This window comes from Piliocolobus tephrosceles, chromosome 1, assembly GCF_002776525.5.
Source record: "Piliocolobus tephrosceles isolate RC106 chromosome 1, ASM277652v3, whole genome shotgun sequence".
NCBI lineage: Eukaryota > Metazoa > Chordata > Mammalia > Primates > Cercopithecidae > Piliocolobus > Piliocolobus tephrosceles.
The window spans coordinates 28,283,572-28,304,601 of record NC_045434.1 but is presented as its reverse complement, the minus strand read 5'-3'; the positions used below and the strand labels follow the sequence as shown (position 1 = coordinate 28,304,601).

Genomic DNA, 21,030 nt, shown 5'->3' with positions numbered 1-21,030 from the left:
AACTCAAGGCCACTGTCCCCCTGACCTAATCACCTAACTCAAGGCCACTGTCCCCCTGACCTAATCACCTAACTCAAGGCCACTGTCCCCCTGACCTAATCACCCCAGGGCCTGGTACCGGACAATTAGAGAAAACCCCTATGACCCCAGAGCCTGCTGAAATTATTCAACCTCCCCAATCCTAAACCTGCTTACCTGCCTGCCCTTTTCTTCCCATAGAAAGAATAAAGGCTCTTTCCCACACTTTCCCCTGGCACCCTCTTCCTCTGGAGCAACCCTGGTGCTTCCCCAGGCGGCCTCCTGGGCTTAGTGTGGCCCCTTCCTCTTGGGATCTGTGAGTACAACAACTTGTAAAAATGACTTTTTTTTAGAGCAGTTTTACGTTCACAGCAATATCGAGAGAAAAGTACTGAGAGTTCCCAGATACTACTGGCCCCCACACATGCACAGCCTCCCCGATTATCATCGTCTCCCGCCAGAGCAGTCGTTACAGCTGATGAACCTGCATCATATCACCCCAGGTCCACAGTTTAAATTAGGCTTCATTTTTGGTGTTGCGCTTTCTATGGGTTTGGACAAATGCATGGTGCCATGTGTCCACCATTATAGCATCATACACAGTATTCATTGCCCTGAAAGTCCTCTGTGCCTCACCTCATCATCCCTTCCTCACCCCAAAACTGCTGATCTTTTTACTGTCTCTATAATTTGGCTTTAACTTGCTTTTCAGTGACAATTGCCTCCTGGGCTGTTGGCCTTGCCATATCTGAATACTCATCAAATCTGCATTTTATTTGTTTTTGTGTGCATGTGATGGGTTTTTCGGGAGGTTGGAGGGGAGGACAGGGTCTCACTCTATGCCAGGGCTGGAGTGCAGTGGTACGGTCACTGCTTACCACAGCCTTGACCTCCTGGGCTCAAGTGATCCTCCCGCCTCAGCCTCCCAAGTAGCTGGGACTGCAGGTACACATCACCACACCTGGCTAACTTTTTGTATTTTTTGTAGAGATGGGGTTTCACCATGTTACCCAGGTTTGTCTTGAACTCCTGGGCTCCAGTGATCTGTCTACCTTGGCTCCCCAAAGTGCTTGGATTACGGGTGTGAGCCACCATGCCTGGCCTAACTGCATTTTAAAACAGCCAAGCCTGTTCCTTGTGGCTATTGCCTCATCCTCGTATTCAAGAACTGCTGTGAGATCATAATCCTAAGCAAGAGTAGAGACGTGTAGCACACTGTGATCACTTACTGTCTAGCCAGTGCTGCCCACCCGCTTCCCTTCTGTATGGCGCACCGCCCCCACCCCAAACTCCTGCAGGAACCGTGCGCACACTGCCTCTCCGTTCTGCAAAACTGGTCTCAGAAAGGAATCAGGCAGAATATTTCTACTGAAAGTATAAAGCTTAATATGTTACTTCTTACAAGAATATTTGCATATAACAAGGGAAAAAACCTTAAGTCATGCAGTACATTTTTATCTTTTTTTTTTTTTAAGAGAAGGAGTCTCCCTATGTTGCCCAAGCTGGTCTTGAACACCTGGGCTCAAGTGCTCCCCCTGTCTTGGCCTCCCAAAGTGCTGGGATTACAGACATGAGCCACAATTAAATTCTTTTTTGTTGTTGTTGTTCTTGAGACAGAGTCTTGCTCTGTTGCCCAGGCTGGAGTATAGTTGCACAATCCCGGCTCCCTGCAACTTCTGCCTCCTGGGTTCAATGATCCTCAGCCTCCTGAGTATCTGGAACTACAGGCATGTGTCACCACACCTGGCTAATTCTTGTATTTTTAGTAGAGATGGAATTTTGCGATGTTGGCCAGGCTAGTCTTGAACTCCTGGCCTCAAGTGATCCTCCCGCCTTGGCCTCCCAAAGTGCTGGGATTTCAGGCATGAGTCACTGTGCCTGGCCTCTTTTTTTTTTTTTTTTTTTTTTTTTTGAGACCGGGCCTTGCTCTGTTACCCAGGCTGGAGTGCAGTGGCAGGATCATAGCTCACTGCAGCCTTGAACTCCTGGGCTCAAGCAATCCTCCCACATCTGCCTCCCAAGTAACTAGGACTGCAGATGCTTATCACCATGCCCAGCTAATTTTTCGTGAATTTTTAATTGTTGAAATTCAGACATCTAAGAAGATGCTGAGGACTGTCTCCATATTCCTGAAATTACAGCTCACCTATTCACAAATCAGCCCTTCTAGTGGAAATTAATTAAAATCTTATTTGATTTTGAATACCCTACTGTAAGGCAGGCACATTGCTATGCAATTTATTATTTATGAGGTTTTTAATTATGGGATTGTTCAAACATTCGCAAAAGTAGAGAGACCACAATGAACTCCAATGTAGCCATCACTCAGGCCCAACCGTTATCATCACAGTCCAATCAGTTTTTATCTTCCCTTCTCTGACCCCTACCCCATCCCCAGTCCTTATTTAAAATCAAATCTCAAACACCATATCTTTGGGAGCCTACTTATTTATTTAGTTAGTTTTCAGAGTTTCATTCTTGTTGCCCAAGCTGAAATGCAATAGTGCAGTCTCAGCTCACTGCAACTTCCGCCTCCTGGGTTCAAGCAATTCTTCTGCCTCAGCCTCCCAAGCAGCTGGGATTACAGGAGCCTGCCACCACACCCAGCTGGTTTTTTGGTATTTTTAGCAAAGACAGGGTTTCACCATGTTGGCCAGGCTGGTCTCGAACTTCTGACCTCTGATGATCTGCCTGCCTCAGCCTCCCAAAGTGCTGGGATTATAGGCATGAGCCACCACGCCCAGCCGGCAGCCTATTTAAATGTCATCCTCAACATAGTCAATCCTTGGGCCGTTTTTTCTTACAGTACAATATTGTCTCTTTCTTTTAATGCAGTTTCTACATGGAATCTGGACACTTTGGCCTTCCAGGAACTGAAGTCCGAGCTAACTGAAGTTCCTGCTTCCCGAATTTTGAAGGAGAGCCCATCTGGCCATCTCAGAAGTAGAGAGGGAGACAACGGTATGAAGTTAGGTTTCTTCCCTTTTGTGCCCACATGGTCTTTATTCATGTCTAGTGCTGTGTTTCAGAGAATCAGTATAGGGTAAATGCTCACCCAAAGGGGAAACTAACTTCCCTGGGAGCAGAGGGAGGGGAGGAGAAGAACAGAACTCTCTCTCGCTCTGTTCCCTGTGTCAGAGCAGGTCTGCAGGAGCCAGCCTTTCCCTAACAAAGCCCTCTATCCAATCACCCACACTTGGGAGGCTGGGCGGGGCTGCACAGGGCAGGATGAGAAATGTGTTCATTTCATCCCTTGATTGTCATGTAGAATTAAGTATACTTGAGAAGTTACATTTTTCAGTAGCACCGCCTTCATATCTTTATTTTAGGGACAGGTGTACACCAAGCACCATCTCAGCCACAATCTGTTACTAACAGTATGTTTTCTGAACTTTGGCCACTTAGGAAAAGTACAGTTTGGCTCTCTTCAAAGTGTTCCCTGAAAGTCCAACTTTATGACTAATACTGCGATTTCCAGAAACTCTGACTATCCATGTTATTGACAATGATTACTGGCACTGAAGGGCATGCGTGCAAGTAGTGGTTATATTATAAAATATTTAATACAGTTCTTTAAGGTATGAGCAGCAAAGTGTTTCTGCCTTCTATGAGGAAACCGAAGGTGCCCATTAAAAGTAGAGAAATCTGGGCCAGGCACGGTGGCTCACTCCTGTTATCCCAGTGCTTTGGGAGACTGAGGCTGGCGGATCACTTGAGGTCAGGAGTTCAAGACCAGCCTGGCCAACATGGTGAAACACCGTCTCTACTAAAAATACAAAAATTAGCCAGGCATGGTGGCACGCACCTGTAATCCCAGCTACTTGGGAGGCTGAGGTCGGAGAATTGCTTGAACCCAGGAGGCAGAGGTTGCAGTGAGCCGAGATCACGCCACTGCCCTCCAGCCTGGGTGACAGAGTGAGACTCCATCTCAAAAAAAAAAAAAAAAGTACAGATATCTGTTGTGACTCTGGTAACTCTAAATTTTCAACTGTCTCTTCGTTACATTTAAAAAATTATTTTCTAAACCAAATTAGCCAGGAGTGGTAGCAGGCCCCTATAGTCCCAGCAACTCAGGAGGCCGAGATGGGAGGACTGCTTGAACCTAGGAGATCGAGGCAGCAGTGCACTGTGATTGCACCACTGCACTCTAGCCTAGGTAACAGTGCAAGACCCCATCTCAAAAAATAATTATTTTCATGTTTATTATATTAAAATGATGTATGAAATATGTGACTCATCAGATCGGGCTCGAAAAACTTTGTGGTATAGATATTATTCTTATGAGTTGATTTTTCTCTCTCTTATCTTATAGTAATGAAACAAACCAGGCATGAAAGTCACAATAAGTAATACAATGAACACCCATGAGTCCCTGCTCAGCTTAAGTAGGATATTACAAATGCAGTTGAGGCCCTCCGTGCAACTTTCATCCTTACAACTGATACTGAGTGAATTGTACTTTAAATATCTATAGCTCCCACTCCCATGCATGCCCCTCAGTGGTAGCAATAAGTGTCAATAACGTGAAACACAGATTGATCATATAGCATTTACCACATATTTACTCTATACCAAGCACTTAACATACATAATTACATTTAAAATTTACAACAGCCCTACTACCCAAAACACTATTAGTATTCCCTTTTACAAATGCAATAACTGAGGTGTAGAGAGCTAAGTAACTTACTGAAAGTCACACAGCCAGTGGGTGGCAGAGCCTGGCTTTAAACCCAGACGATTTGTCTCTAGGGCTCTCACATCTATGGCTCTGCCAAGCTTCCACATGATCGCTGTCTGTGTTTGGAAAGATTATGGATTAAGTGGTGCTTCATTTTCTTTTCTGAATTCACCAGGATGTGGAGAACTAGTTTGGGTAGGAGAGCCTCTCACGCTGAGAACAGCAGAAACAATTACTGGCAAGTATGGTGTGTGGATGCGAGACCCCAAGCCCACCTACCCCTACACCCAGGAGACCACATGGAGAATCGACACAGTTGGCACGGATGTCCGCCAGGTTTTTGAGTATGACCTCATCAGCCAGTTTATGCAGGGCTACCCTTCTAAGGTTCACATACTGCCCAGGCCACTGGAAAGCACCGGTGCTGTGGTGTACTCGGGGAGCCTCTATTTCCAGGGCGCTGAGTCCAGAACTGTCATAAGATATGAACTGAATACCGAGACAGTGAAGGCTGAGAAGGAAATCCCTGGAGCCGGCTACCACGGACAGTTCCCGTATTCTTGGGGTGGCTACACAGACATTGACTTGGCTGTGGATGAATCAGGCCTCTGGGTCATTTACAGTACCGATGAGGCCAAAGGTGCCATTGTCCTCTCCAAACTGAACCCAGAGAATCTGGAACTTGAACAAACCTGGAAGACGAACATCCGTAAGCAGTCAGTCGCCAATGCCTTCATCATCTGTGGCACCTTGTACACCGTTAGCAGCTACTCCTCAGCAGATGCTACCGTCAACTTTGCTTATGACACAGGCACAGGTATCAGCAAGACCCTGACCATCCCATTCAAGAACCACTACAAGTACAGCAGCATGATCGACTACAATCCCCTGGAGAAGAAACTCTTTGCCTGGGACAACTTGAACATGGTCACTTACGACATCAAGCTCTCCAAGATGTGAAAAGCCTTCAAGCTGTGCCAGCAATGGCAGAAGGAGATGCTCAGGGCTCCTGGGGGGAGCAGGCTGAAGGGAGAGCCAGCCAGCCAGGGCCCAGGCAGCTTTGACTGCTTTCCAGGTTTTCATTAATCCAGAAGGATGAACATGGTCACCATCTGACTATGCAGGAATTGTAGTCTGAGGGCATAGACAATTTCATATGATAATAACTATCCTTTTCTTCTGTCAGCATTTATGGGATGTTTAACGACATAGTTCAAGTTTTCTTGTGATTTGGGGCAAAAGCTATAAGGTATAGTAGTTTCTTCCTGAAAACCATTGCTCTTGCATGTTACATGGTTACCACAAGCCACAGTGAAAAGCATAACTTCTAAAGGAAGCAGAATAGCTCTTCTGGCCAGCGTCGAACATACAAGTAAGATGCACTTACTACAATTGGCTTCTAATGCTTCAGATAGAATACAGTTGGGTCTCACATAACCCTTTGCATCGTGAAATAAAATTTTCTTACCCAACATTCTCTGCCTTGAACTTTGTGGGAATCTTTGCTTCAGAGAAGGGTACAGATTCCAACCATCAAGTAATTCCTTCAGGTTGGGAGATGTGATTGCAGGATGTGTGTGTGTGTAACTGAGAGGCATGTGCCTGGTTTTGAGGTGTTGCGCAGGATGACGCCAAGCAAATAGCAGCATCCATACCTTCCCACCTGCATCTCCTGGTGCTCTCAGTACTACCTGAGCAATCTTTCCATCTCTCCCCTGAACCCACCCTGTATTCATCCTAACTCCGCTTCAGTTTGGTTTGTTGTTGTTGTTTTGAGACGGAGTCTCACTCTGTTGCCCAGGCTGGAGTGCAGTGGCGCAATCTCAGGTCACTGCAACTCCACCTCCCAGGTTCACGCCATTCTCCTGCCTTAGCCTCCCAAGTAGCTGGGACTACAGGTGCCCGCCACCACGCCTGGATAATTTTTTTTTTTTTTTGTATTTATTAGTAGAGATGAGGTTTCACCCTATTAGCCAGGATGATCTTGATCTCCTGACCTCGTGATCCGCCCGCCTCTGCCTCCCAAAGTGCTGGGATTACAGTTGTGAGCCACCACACCTGGCCCTTCCACTTCAGTTTTTATCAGTCATCATGAGCATGAATTTTATAAGCCACAACCTCAGGTGGAGAAACCTTATAGCATTGTTTTGTTCTTCCAACTCTTAAAACTGCAGTAAAATATAACAAAATGTGCCATCCCAGCCATTTATAAGGGCACAGCTCAGTGGTGTTAAACACATTCATATTATCAGGCAACTATCACGACCATCCATCTCCAGAACATTTTTCATTTTGTAAAACTGAAACTCTACACCCATTAATAAGTCCATTATCCTCCCAGCCCTTATAGCAATATTATTTTCTAAATTTTTTTGTAGAGACAGGATTGCACTATGTTGCCCAGCTTGTCTCAAACTCCTGGCCTGAAGTAATCCTCCCACCTCGGCCTCCAAAGTGCTGGGATTACAGGCATGAGCCACCACACCTGGCTGCATTATGTTTTAATGACAAACTTAATTTCCCTCTTCAGTTGCCATCGTACCTAATGGTAGAACACTTCATTTGCCAGTTCAGCTTGGATTCCACCACATCAGTGTGTTGTCAACCAGTTCAGGCTTTTCGTCTCCCCACGTCTTTCAGGTGGCATCTATGCTTGAGATGGGTGAGGGCACACTGGCACTCAGGGGGAAGGACCCAGGCAGAGTGTCTCACACTTGATTTTAGCCATCAGGCAGATTCCAGCTTTGCTGCTGGCATCCACATCTCTGTATCCAGTTCCAGATTTGGTGTCCTCTGAGTTCCAATGGCCAGACCCATGAGGCAGCTTTTTTTTTTTTTCTTTTTTTGAGGAGTCTCACTCTGTCACCCAGGCTGGAGTGCCGTGGTGCTATCTCGGCTCACTGCAACCTCCGCCTCCGGGATCCAGTTGATTCTCCTGCCTCAGCCACCCATGTAGCTGGGATTACAGGCATGTGCCACCATGCCTAACTAATCTTTGTATTTTTGGTAGAGACAGGGGTTTCACCATGTTGACCGGGCTGGTCTCAAACTCCTGACCTCAAGTAATCTGTTTGTCTCTGCATCCCAAAGTGCTGGGATTACAGGCGTGAGCCACCACACCAGGCCTGGCTTTTCTTTTCCCCTGGGAGTTTATTCTCATTAAGGTTACACATGCCATGAATGAGGAGGGAGAGGATGAGATCCCAAAATGCCTCTCCACTGGTGTATTAGTATACTTGAACCCCCATAACAAATACCACCGACAGGGTGGCTTTTGAACCCCGAATAGCTGAGACAAGTCTCAGTTAATTTAGAAAGTTTATTTTGCCAAGGTTGAGGGCACCATGACAGAGCCTCAGGAGAGATCCTGATGACATGTGCCCAAGGTGGTCAGGGCACAGCTTGGTTTTATACATTTTAGGGAGACATGAGACACCAATCAATATAAGATGTACATTGGTTCTGTCCAAAAGGTCAGGCAACTCAAGTAGGGAGGGGGCTTCCAGGTCACGGGTAGGTGAGAGACAAACAGTTGCATTTTTCTGAGTTTCTGATTAGCCTCTCCAAAAGAGACAATCAGATATGCATTTATCTCAGTGAGCAGAGGGGTGACTTTGAATAGAATGGGAGGCAGGTTTACCCTAAGTAGTTTTCAGCTTGACTTTTCACTTTAGCTTAGTGATTTTGGGACCCCAAAATTTATTTTCCTTTCATAGCTTAAACAACAGAAATTAATTTTCTCACAATGTTGGAGGCTGGAAGTCCAAGATCAAGTTGTCAGCAGGGTTGGTTTCTTCCGAAGCCTCTGTCCTTGGCTTCTAGATGACTGGCTGTTCTCTACATCTTCACATTATCTTCCCTCTGTACATGACTGTACATGTACAATCTCTTTTCACCCTAATGACCTAAGCTTAGCTTAATCACCTCTTTGAAGGCCCTATCTCCAAAGACAGTTACATTCTAAAGTATTTGGATTAGGGCCAGGTACGGTGGCTCATACTGTAGTCCTAGCATTTTGGGGGGCCAAGGCGGGAGGATCGCTTGAGGTTAGGGGTTCAAGAGCAGCCTGGCAACATAGTGAAACCCCGTCTCTACTAAAAATATAAAAATTAGCCAGGTGTGGTAGTGCACACCTGTAATCCCAGCTACTTGAGAGGCTGAGGCAGGAGAATTGCTTGAACCTGAGAGGCGAAGCCTGCAGTGAGCAGAGATCATGTCACCACACTCCAGCCTGGGCAACAGAGCAAGTCTCTGTCTAAAAAAAAAAACTAAAAGTTAAAAATAAACTGTTAGGATTAGGGCTTTCAGATATGAATTTGGGGTGGGGACACTATTCAGCCCATAACATCTGGGTATCAACCACTCTCCCCCACTGACAGCAGACTCTTAAAAACTGAAAAGTCCAGAAATCAGAATGCATGAGCTCATTGATCCTACTAAGCACCTCTACCCGCCAGGTGTTTGAATGAAGAGTGGAAGGTGGAAAGACACTGAGATGCTGAGATGAGCCAATCCTGTTCGCACAGCCCTTCCCGTGGCTCCTGTTCTTTCTCTCCATAACCTACTGCATCAGGCTTTGGGAGGGAAGAAGAGGGTGGAGGAAGAAGAAACAGGAAGAGGAAACAAAAGGAAGAAAAACTTTTTATTCATGAAGCTTCCAGAATGTTAGACTCCTCTTCCATTTTTGACTGTTCCTTGTTTCTTTTGCTGGTTCCTCCTTTTAACCCTGACCTCTTTTTTGGGGGGGGGGGGGGGGGGGGGGGGGGATTAAGTCTTGCTCTTGTTGCCCAGGCTGGAGTGCAATGGAGTGATCTCGACTCACTGCAACCTCTGCCTCCCAAGTTCAACCGATTCTCCTGCCTCAGCTTCCCAAGTAGCTGAGATTACAGGCTCCTGCCACCTTGCCCAGCTAATTTTTGTATTTTTAGTAGAGACGGGGTTTCACCATGTTGGTCAGGCTAGTCTTAAACTCCTGACCTCAGGCAGTCTACCCACCTCAGCCTCCCAAAGTGCTGGGATTACAGATTAGCTCCCTCTCAAGATTGAAGCACCCCAGGGCTCAGTTTAGGGTCTCTTCTTATCTACTCATTCCTTTGGGCATTTCATCTAATATCAGGGCTTTAAATTCCAACTCACATATGCTACCGAACCTCATGTTTATGTCTCCAGCCTAGTGATTACTCCTGAACTCCATATTCACATATCACCTGCTCCCTTGGCATCTCCATTTAGATGTCTGTTAGGCATGTCAAACTAGCACATATTGAACAACTGACCTTCTCCTTTTTCCTCATCAGACACATCAAATCTGCTGGTTTTATTATTATTTTTTATTGTTTTTGAGACAAAGTCTCACTCTATCACCCAGGCTGGAGGGCAGTGGCAAATTATAGCTCACTGTATCCTCGAACTCCTGGGCTCAAGCAAGAAGCAGCTTGAGCCTCCCAAGTAGGTGGGACTGCGGGTTTGAGCCACTGTGCTTGGCTTTCTTTTTTTTTTTTTTTTTTTTGTAGAGACAGGGTCTCCCTATGTTGACGAGGCTGGTCTCAAACTCCTGGCCTCAAGCAATCCTCCTGCCTCAGCCTCCACAAGCATGAACCATTGCACCCAGGTAAATGTGCTCTTCTTGTGGCTGAGGAAACTCCATCCCTCTAGTTGCTCGGGCCAAAAATCTTGGAGTTATCCTTTACCCACCCCTCTCTCATACCCCACATCCAATCCTTCGGCAGCATTTGTAGGTTTCATCTTCAAACACATAGATCCAGAATCTGCCCATATTTCTCATCACCCCAATTGTAATTGGTCTAAATGACCATCGTCTTGTTCCTGGATTACTACAATAGCAGCTGACCTGCTTCTGTTTCCCCAACCAATGCAGCCTACTCTCAATGCTGTAGCCAGAACAATCCCATTAAAACACAAACCAGATCATGCCTGTTTTTCTGAAAACCTCTATGGCTTCCCATCTCATTCAAAGTCAAAGTCAGAGTTCTTAGAAAACCCCACATCATCTGCCTCCTTCCTCCACCACTGTGCCTTCATCCCACAAAAAGTCCCTGATCCACTCTACTCAAGCTTCCTTGCTCTCCTTGAATGCACCAGGCACACTTCTACCTTTGAACCTTTGCACTAGCTCTTCCCTCTGTCCCAAATGTCCACACACCTAACTTCATCACTGGCTTCAAGTCTTTGTTCAAATGCCACCTTCCCAAAGAGGCCCTACAGACCAGGAGTCAAAGGAGAACATTTTGGAGCTTTAAAATTTGACAACCCCGCTGGATTTCAGGCTCGCATGGACCCTGTAACCCCTTTGTTTTGGCCAGTTTCTCTTATTTGGAATGGCTGTATTTACCAAATACCTGTACCCTCCTGTATCCAGGAAGTAACTAGCTTGCTTTTGATTTTACAGGCTCATAGATGGAAGGGACTTGCCTTGTCTCAGACGAGACTTTGGACTATGGACTTTTGGGTTAATGCTGAAATGAGTTAAGACTTTGGAGGACTGCTGGGAAGGAATTATTAGTTTTGAAATGTGAGGACATTAGATTTTGAGGGGCCAGGGACGGAACGATATGTTTTGGCTGTGTCCTCACCCAAATCTCAACTTGAATTATATTCCCTTAATTCCCACATACTGTGGGAGGAACCTGGTAAGAGATAATCTGAATCACGGGGACAGTTTCCCCTTACACTGTTCTCAAGCAGTGAATAAGTCTCTCAGGATCTGATGGTTTTATTAGGGGTTTCTGCTTTTGCATCTTCCTCATTTTCTCTTGCCACCATGTAAGAGGTGACTTTTGCCCTCTGCCATGATTCTGAGGCCTCCCCTCAGAATCATGTGGAACTGTAAGTCCAATTAAACCTCTTATTCTTCCTAGTCTCGGGTATGCCTTTATCAGTGGCGTTACAATGGACTCATACACTTACCCAGACCACGCTGTTTAACACTACAACCAACCTGCACTTCTAATCTCCCTTACCCTGTTTCACTGCTTTAACACATCTTTTCCATTATACTTATCACCTCCTGATGTATAATTCATTATTTTTTCATTGTGTATTTGTCTTATTTTTGAGAGATGGTCTCACTCTGTTACCCAGGCTGAAGTACAGTGGCATAATCTCAGCTTATTGCAACCTCCACCTCCCAGGGTCAAGTGATCCTTGCGCTTCAGTCTCCCAAGTAGCTGGGACTACAGGAGCCTGCCACCATGCCCAGCTAAATTATTTTTGTATGTTTTTGTAGATATGAGGTTGCTACATTGTCCAGGCTGGTCTCAAACTCCTGAGCTGAAGCGATCTCCCCACCTTGACCTCCCAAAGTGCTGGCACTAGAGATGTGAGCCACTGCACCTGGCCTTACATTGTCTATGTTTTTTTGTTAGTCTTTCCCCATTGGAATATAAACTCCATGGGGTAGGGATTGTTTTGTACAGTGATATATCCCTAGAACAGTGCCGTGCTCACATAGTAGGTACTCAATATTCAAACAAATGAACAGAGAGAACATCCTAGAATGTGTTCAGAAACCAAATGGAAATAAAGCACAAGAATTAGTCTTTCCCAGCCTGACCTCTCTTTGAATATATTGCTAACTGGCTGTGTGTCCTCGGACATGTTTAACCTCTGCCCCATCACTGTTTAATAGAACTTTTTTTTTTGGAGACAGTCTCACCCTGTTGCCTAGGCTGAAGCACAGGATGCAATCTCAGTTCACCACAACCTCCACCTCCCGAGTTCAAGTGATTCTCCTGCCTCAGCCTCCCAAGTAGCTAGGATTACAAGCATACACCACCACACCCAGCTAATTTTTGTATTTTTAGTGGAGACAGGGTTTCACCATGTTGGCCAGCCTGGTCTCAAACTCCTGACCTCAGGTGATCCACCCACCTCTGCCTCCCAGAGTGCTGGGATTACAGGGGGTGAGCCACCACACCCAGCCACATAGAACTCTCTTTAATGGCAGTCACATTCTATATCTGCGACATCCCATAGGGTAGCCACTGGCTGCACAAAGCTACTAAGCACTTGAAATGACTAGATTGACTGAAGAACTGAATTTATTTTATTTTATTTTAATGAATTTAAATTGAAGTAGTCACAAGTGGCTGGTGGTCATCCTATTGGACAGTGCAGGCCCGTTTCCTCGCCAGACTGAGGAGAGGGAGATGTGTATGTCCAGCATCCAGCTGGCAATGACACTCAGTGCAGGCTCCTTCCCTGCCCCACACTGCTGAAGGCCACAGGTAGGAAGCCCGACTTCCACACCAACGGCACAGTCCACTACTGTGGGGGTGGAAGAACTGGAGCACCTTTTGTTTTTAAAGAAGGCACGTTGGTTTTATTAAATGCATGGGGTCGGGGGAGATCACAGAGTGATTACCCCAGCTCCACAATGGGGTACAGAAGTTTTGACTCCCTTTCTCACAGGGGAGTCAGGGCACATGTATAAGCGCAGGCCTGGAGAAAGGACACCTGCAAGGACTCTAGGAAGAAGCAGATGAAATAAAGGATGACACGTGGGGATATTTTTTATATGTATATGTATGCCAGAATTATCACATTTTTGATGCCATCAAACAGTTTTGAAGAGCCTTGGAAGTCCTTAGAGGTGCACTGGGGCCTGTCAAGGGGCTTGGAGAGGACTCAAGCAATAGACTTCTCCCCAACAGAACCACTCTGCACTTGGCTGCTTTTCAGGGTGGAGTTTCCTGTTACAGAGTTTGAAAATCACTTCAAATCTCCCGGAAGCAAACTTTAAAAACACTATCAATAAACGTGAAACTCAACCACCGTAGCCCCAGCACATGTCACGGGAATGCAGCTCCAAAATACAGGGCCACACAACTGTAGTGTCTCAGGTTGTGTTTTGAAAATCCAGCTACCTCACGCTTCCCAGGACCTAAGATCTTTACATTCTGGACTTCAAAGGCCTAGACTTTTCACTGATTCAGATTTAGTAATAAACAACGAGGCCTGATAATTGTTTATTAGTTTGAATACAACTGACTACAGCAACAGTTCTATAGCATAACATAAATGAAAGATCAAAATATATGCATATCATATCAGAGGCTTGGATTGAAAAGCCAAAAATGGCTAAGTATCTTAGCAAGGGTAAACCATGCTCTGTGGTGGTTCTAGGTGATGAAGAAAAATAGGAAAGAACAAAGATCTTCAAGAGTCTTCTAAGACAAACCTCAAGAATGCCACTGAAACTGTTTTCTGGAGTTCTGTGTAAGAATTCACTTCAAAATAAGTTTCACATCTTAGGAGACTGTGGGATCCTCAGCTGGAGAAGGAGGTGGGGCAGGAGGTACTGTGAGGTGGGTCCTGCGAGGGGGAGGGGTTTGTTCCAAATCCAAGTGGGAGAGCATCTCCTTAGCTTCATCACTTTTCTGGGTAATTATCTCTTTTCTAGGAAGAAAGGCACATTGAATGCCATTTGAATAAAGATAGGGTTTTAAATAAGCAGAGAGAAAGAGAATAGACTGGGCATGGTGGTTCATGCAGATATAGATAATCCCAGCACTTTGGGAGGCTGAAGTAGAGGATCACTTGAGCCCAGGAGTTCAAGACCAGCCTGGACAACATAGGCAGACCCCCTCTCCACAAGAAAATAAAAATTAGCCAGGTATGGTAGCGTGTACCTGTGGTCCCAGCTACTCGGGAGGCTGAGGTGGGAAGATTGCTTGAGCCTGGGGGATTGAGGATACAGTGAGCTGTGATTGTACCATTGCACTTTAGCCTGGGTGACAGAGTGAGACCCTGTCTCAAAACAACAAAAAAGAAGGAACAAAAGAAATACCCCAGATGCCAGCATCTAAAGAGAGTAGTTAACATTTTAGAGCACATCCTTCCAAGCTCCTCTAGCCACACTCACCTTGCAGAAATGAGATCTACTTTATGAACACTTTGTCAGTCAGCTCTCCTCAGAGTGAGCTCAGCTGTCCCCGTTGGTGCCATGGAACCAACAAAGTCGGAGACGGCACCCTCGCTCCTCCAGCCCATCCTCCAAGGGTCTCTTAGGATTAGAGCAGGAGTTCTTCCCACCAATTAGCTTTCTCCATCCCTTACTGGCCTCGGTACATTTCATCCTGGGACAGGCTGTGTCTAAATCTTTCATTTGCGTTCCAGCTATTCGTAGGGCCAGTCCAGTCTCAGGTTCACTTCACAGCTCCCTTTGGCCTAACTTGTCCCCATCCCCAGGCTGCGAGGTTCACCTCCCCTTCTGCTGGAGTATACCAGGGTCTTCCCATCCTCCTCAGGGCTGGGCAAACCTTGCCTTCAAGCGCATAGGACTAGCCTGTCAAGCTTTTACAGGTTCAGAATTAACTGTTCCCTGAACATTTACTATGTTCCAGGGACTAGAAATTACCTAGAAAGTAACCACATGTAGAATCTCAGCCCCCACATTAAATCTTTCAGCTGAGCAAGCTGAGACAGAAGGTGATTTACCCAGATCATGTGACCAGTAGACGGCAGAACTGGAATCCAAATTTAAATTTTAATCTGGCCACAAGTTCACTGCTGCCATCTCCCAATCAAAGCTGATCCCTAATGTTGCTGAAAGGATGTGGGATGATAGGAAAGGAATTGTTTGGTGGCCAGGACAGGCCGCAGAATTATGCCATCTCATCCTTGGATGGACATTAGAGCGCAGGGACCACACTTCCTGCAGACAATGCCCACTCTCACGATCTAAACCCGTGGTGTCAAACTGGCCGTGCACCACTATCAACAAGCAGTTAACATTCCCATGTATGGTAACTAAGAAACGGTACCTAATTCCTATTCATTTGTTAGTATCTTACATCCTAATAAATTATAAGGTCAAAGGGCATTGTAAACATTAGATGGAAGTCTGTATTTTCTATTTCAAATCAATAATTTTGATTTTTTTGACCAACTTCTTAACATATTTAGTAAGATTATTTTTAATCTCATAATGTACCCTACAAAGAGCTCAAGCTAGAGGTGTCAGCTTGGGCCAGGCACAGTGGCTCTCGTCTGTAATCCCAGCATTTTGAGAGGCCGAGGCAGGTGGACCACTTGAGCCCAGGAGTTTGAGACCAGCCTGGGCAACATGGCAAAACCCTGTTTCTATTAAAAATACAAAAAATTAACCAGACATGGTGGCACATGGCTGGTGGGAGGCTGAGGTAGGAGGATTGCTTAAGCCCCAGGAGGTTGAGGTTGAGGCTACAGTGAGCTGTGATTGTATCACTGAACTCCAGCCCAGGTGACAGAGCGAGACCCTGTCTCGAAAAAACAAAGTGATCCCCACTCCCCACCCTCTATCAAGAGCCACCAATGTGAAGTTTATCCCACCACCACCCACGCAGTGAACACACACAAATGGGTGTCATCACCCCTTGAAGGGCCATGTGAGAAAAGTCTGTTTTCCACAATGGATGACAAAGCAGTTTCCTCTTCTGTGAAATGTGTCTTGCAGCAGCATTAAATACTTTTAAATAAACCAGTGCCAGCTACAGTTTCAGGCACGTGCTGGGGTTCACTGTTATGCTCCATCCCAACCCCACAAGCGATCCAGAGGAAAGATTTTGGGTACCTCGTGGTCATGGTGACTCGGCGCCTGGTTACCTCGGAGGTCAAGTCCTTGTAGGGGAGATTAATGCCGTTGTCTGCAGAGCTTTTCTGAGCCATGGCCTTGCACTCAGGGGATTTGAGGAATTTAAAGTCACTGCACCTGTGAGTGTAAAACACACATGCTGGCACCCGTGCTTCAGGGGTCAGGAATGCTCCAGCTAGGTCCAGCATGGCGCAGTTTGCAGAGAACACTCACTGCCTTACTCTCAGTGGGTCTTCCGGACAGCCTGGCCTTCATCCTCCTTCCCTCCAGGTCAAGAGGCAGATATTTCCTCAAATACCTATTATGAGGAGTGGGTAGCTAAGAGTAAAATCCTTTTTGGTTGTTTATATATAACAAATGTGATTATTCCAATCGTGCAATGGGCAGCTCTCATTACCCCCAGATAACACCGAGGAAATGGAAGCACAGAGAGGTGAACTGAATCTCCCCAGGTTGCACAGCAGCCCTGTCTCATGCTGGTTCCCCTCTAATGGTGCCATTCCAGAGGAGCCCTTTCCTCACAGGGCTGTTTGGCCTCACTGACACGTGCAGAGCTTTCTTCCTGGAACACTAACCTTCTAAAAAACAGGAAAGGGACATAAACAAGGCTGCGGCTGGGAGCCAAGCAACTTGTCCAGATATGCACATGGCATAGAGACTGGAGGGTTGATTTTGATAACAGAGATAGTGGCCACCCATTTACTGTCAGCCACCTTGGGATGTCCTTTTACTTTGTTCCCCTCCTCCATTTTTTTCTTTTTTGTTTGTTTGTTTGTTTGTTTTTGAGGTAGGGTCTGGCTCTGTCATCAAGGCTGGAGTGTATCGGAGCCATCTCGGTTCACTGCAGCCTCTGCCTCCCAAGTAGCTGAGACTACAGGTGCATGCCACCATGCCCAGCTAATTTTTGTATTTTTTGTAGAGATGGGTTTCACCATGTTGCTCAGGTTGGTCTCAAACTCCTGAGATCAAGAAATCTGCCCTCCTTAGCCTTCCAAAGTGCTGGGATTACAGGCGTGAGCCACCATGCCTGACCCTTTTACTTCATCTTATTTGATAACCATAGTAACCCCACATGTAAGTATTATGATCCTCATTCAACAAATGGGGAAACTGAGCAGTAGAGAAATTAGGTAGCTTTTCAGCAGTTACAGAGCTAGAATTAGAACCTAGGTCTGTCTGACTTCAAAGACTATAGTCTCTTCACTACAGAGCCAAGTCATCTCCCAATAAACAGAAGATGAATTAGAATAATTCCCATTCCTAGACACACACTCAACGTGGTGACTCTGCCATTCTAGAGTATAGATTGCAACAGCCAGAGCTCACCAGCTTGATCTTTTGGCTGGAAAGCTTTGTTCTTATGAGGATGCCCAACTTACCTTTTAATCCCAGGTCAGCTTAGCATATAACCGCTTTTACGCGTCAACTCATGGATTTGCTAAGAAATGTCCTTATGACATACTCTGTACCCACATACCAGCTACTTCACCACTTTGGAAAGAGAAAAGGTGAAAAAAGGACCACCAACGTCAACTTCCTCCCCTTGAGTCTTTTATCCTCCTGCAGTCAGTCTCTCCAAGGAACTTGGGTTAATAAGATTGATTCGCAACCTTAGAAAGCATCAGCTGAAGCAAATTACCCCTGGAGCCATGTCCTTGAGAAATCCCCACAGATGTCACAGGGAAAGGATGGGTCTTGGGGGCAGAGCAGGGGAAGAGCTTTCTGTCATGTGAGCAGTGGGGAAGCACTGTCTTAGACGCTGGTAAACACGACATTGTGACCTAGTCTCTTTATCGGCTACTTTTTAAAAAGCTAATTCACGTACGCCCCTCCTCCCAGCGCCATCAGTCATCACTGATCCCACCTCTTCCTGATAATTCACAGCACTTCTGCCATGCTGGCAGGTGTTTCAGCTCTGAAATTAAAGGAGTTGTTTGTGCAACTCCCACTTTTGATCTGAGTGATCTCAGGCAAGTAATTTAACCTCTAGAAGCCTTGCTTTTCTTATCTGTAAAAGAGGACTAATACTATCTTCTAGGGCAGTTGTGAGGGTTGAGAAAATATTTGCAAAAATTTCCTAATTTTGCCTTTCTTGCATTTTTTTTACTTTTAAAAATGTATTATTACTATTATAATTATTGCGCTAGGGTCTTACCCTGTCACCCAGGCTGAAGTGCAGTGGTGAGATCATAGCATAGATCCCATCAGGCTGAGGTGGGAGGATCATTTGGGGCCAAGAGTTCAAGGCTGCAGTCAATTTCTTTACAATGATAATAAAACCACAATAGAAGAAATTTGCTATTTGGGAAGATAAGATGTAATGAAGCTGGGATTAAAAACAAGGTTGACACAAGGTCTATATATACATAGATAGATACAGGTATTTCCCTTTGTCAACGAAGAGAGTCAAACTCTGTAAAACATTTGAAGAGATTCTGAGCCAAATATGAGTGACCATGACCTGTGACACAGCCCTCAGGAGGTCCTGAGAACACATGCCCAAGGTGATCGGGGTGCAGCTTGGTTTTACACATTTTAGAGAGGCAGGAGACATCAATCAAATACATTTAAGAAATACATTGGTTTGGCCCAGAAAGGCAGGACAACTCAAAGCGGGGGTGCTTCTAGGCCATAGGTGAATTTAAAAATTTTCTCTTTTTACAATTGGTTGAGTTTTCTGAAGACCTGGGATTGATGGAAAGAGAATGTTCAGGTTAAGATAAAAGATGGTGGAGGCCAAGATTCTTTCAAAGTCTTACAGTGACTGACCTTAGAGACAATAGATGACAAATGTTTCCTATTTAGATCTCAGTTAATCTCTTTAGGATTGGGAGGGTCTGGAAGAACAAGATCGAGCTATGTTAATAGAGATTCTTTACAGATGCAAATTTGCCCCCACAAAGAATGGCTTTGCATGACCATTTCAAAATATGGTGAAGAAACATGTTTGGGGGTAAAATATTTTGATTTTCTTTCTTGTCTCATAATGTTATGCCAGAGTCAGGTTGGAGAGTTTAAGTCATGATTAGTGTTAAATAAAACCCATCTGAGGAGAATTTATGATTTGCAGGGCTTGATACCCCACACCCCTTAGATAGGAATTTGGGCAAAATAAAAATCAGAGTTTAGTCCTCATCTTCATATAATGGAATGAAGGTAAGCCCTGTCCCCTGTATTAGTCAGGGTTCTCTAGAGGGAAAGAACTAATAGGAGATAGATAGATAGATAGATAGATAGATAGATAGATAGATAGATAGATTTTATATAGATAGATTTTATATATATATAAAGGGGAGTTTATTAAGTATTAACTCACATGATCACAAGGTCCCACAAGCTGTCTGCAAGCTGAGGAGTAAGAAGTGCCAGTTCGAGTCCCAAAACTGAAGAACTTGGAGTCTAATGTTGGAAGGCAGGAAGCATCCAGCACAGGAGAAAGATGTAGGCTGGGGGCTAGGCCAGTCTCACCTTTTCACGTTTTTCTACCTGCTTATATTCTAGCTGGCAGCTGCATAGACTGTGCCCACCCAGATTAAGAGTGGGTCTGCCTTTCCCAGCCCACTGACTCAAACGTTTTTTTTTTGTTTTTTTGTTTTGTTTTGTTTTGAGACGGAGCCCTGCTCTGTCGCCCAGGCTGGAGTGCAGTGGCGCAATCTCGGCTCACTGCAACCTCTGCCTCCCAGGTTGAAGCAATTATCCTGTCTCAGTCTCCTCAGTAGCTGGGACTACAGGCCCACACCACCACGCCCAGCTACTTTTTGTATTTTTAGTAGAGACGGGGTTTCACCCCGTCACCATATTGGTCAGGCGGTCTCGAATTCCTGACAGGCGATCCTCCCACCTTGGCCTCCCAAAGTGCTGGGATTACAGGCGTGAGCCACCACGCCCGGCCCTGACTCAAATGTTAATCTCCTTTGGCAACACCCTCACAGACATACCCAGGATCAATGCTTTGTATCCTTCAATCCAATCAAGCTGACACTCAGTATTAACCATCATGTTACAGGAAAGGGGTCCTGAACCAGACTCCAAGAGAGGGTTCTTGGATCTTGTGCAAGAAAGAATTCAGGACGAGTCCGCAGTGCAAAGTGAAAGCAAGTTTATCAAGAAAGTAAAGGAATAAAAGAATAGCTACTCCATAGACAGAGCGACCCCAGGGCAACTGGTTGCCCATTTTTATGGTTATTTCTTGATGATATGCTAAACTAGGGGTAGATTATTCATGCCTCTCCTTGTTAGACCATATAGGGTGACTTCCTGACATTGTCATGGCATTTGTAAACTGTCAGGGCGCTGCTGGGAGTGTAGCAGTGAAGATGACCAGAGGTCACTCTCGTCACCATTTTGGTTTTGGCGGGTTTTGGCCGGCTCCTTTACTGCGAACTGTTTCATCAGCAAGGTCTTTATGACCTGTGTTTTGTGCCAACTTCCTGTCTCATCCTGTGACTTAGAATGCCTTAACTGTCTGGGAATGAGCCCGGTAGCTTTCAGCCTCATTTTCCCCAGCTCCTATTTAAGATGGAGTTGCTCTGGTTCACACGCTTCTGACAATCACACCCTCCAAGCCCAATTATATACTTTTTGAAAGCAGGGGCTGGGTGCAGTGGCTCATGCCTGTAATCCCAGCACTTTGGGAGGCCGAGGCGGATGGATCACGAGATCAGGAGTTTGAGACCAGCCTGACCAACATGGTGAAACCCCATCTCTACTAAAGATACAAAAAAAATTAGCCAGGCAT

At 45.6% G+C, this 21,030-nt stretch overlaps 2 protein-coding genes across 2 annotated transcripts in view; one reads left to right on the top strand and one right to left on the bottom strand.

The window, feature by feature from the left end:
- The window catches only part of MYOC (myocilin), a 17,036-nt gene extending 10,865 nt beyond the window's left edge, over positions 1-6,171 (top strand). Inside the window, exons 2-3 of the mRNA XM_023207030.2 lie at positions 2,854-2,979; positions 4,875-6,171. Coding sequence (XP_023062798.1) covers positions 2,854-2,979; positions 4,875-5,659 — 911 coding nt within the window. The 3' untranslated portion in view covers positions 5,660-6,171. The remainder of the gene's footprint in view (positions 1-2,853; positions 2,980-4,874) is intronic.
- A 7,502-nt stretch (positions 6,172-13,673) lies between these two features.
- MYOCOS (myocilin opposite strand) lies at positions 13,674-19,705 on the bottom strand. The gene is made up of 3 exons (XM_023207046.1): positions 19,609-19,705; positions 16,272-16,409; positions 13,674-14,116 (listed from the first exon to the last, which is right to left on the bottom strand). Coding segments are annotated over exons 1-3 (288 nt in total). The 5' UTR covers positions 19,611-19,705; the 3' UTR covers positions 13,674-13,968.
- Positions 19,706-21,030: the final 1,325 nt, after the last annotated feature.

Excerpts from the sequence above, each read along its gene's own strand:
- MYOCOS (XM_023207046.1), bottom strand. Across the intron at positions 14,117-16,271 it reads CGAGTCACCATGACCACGAG|AAAAGAGATAATTACCCAGA; the intron begins GTACCCAAAATC and ends CTTTCTTCCTAG.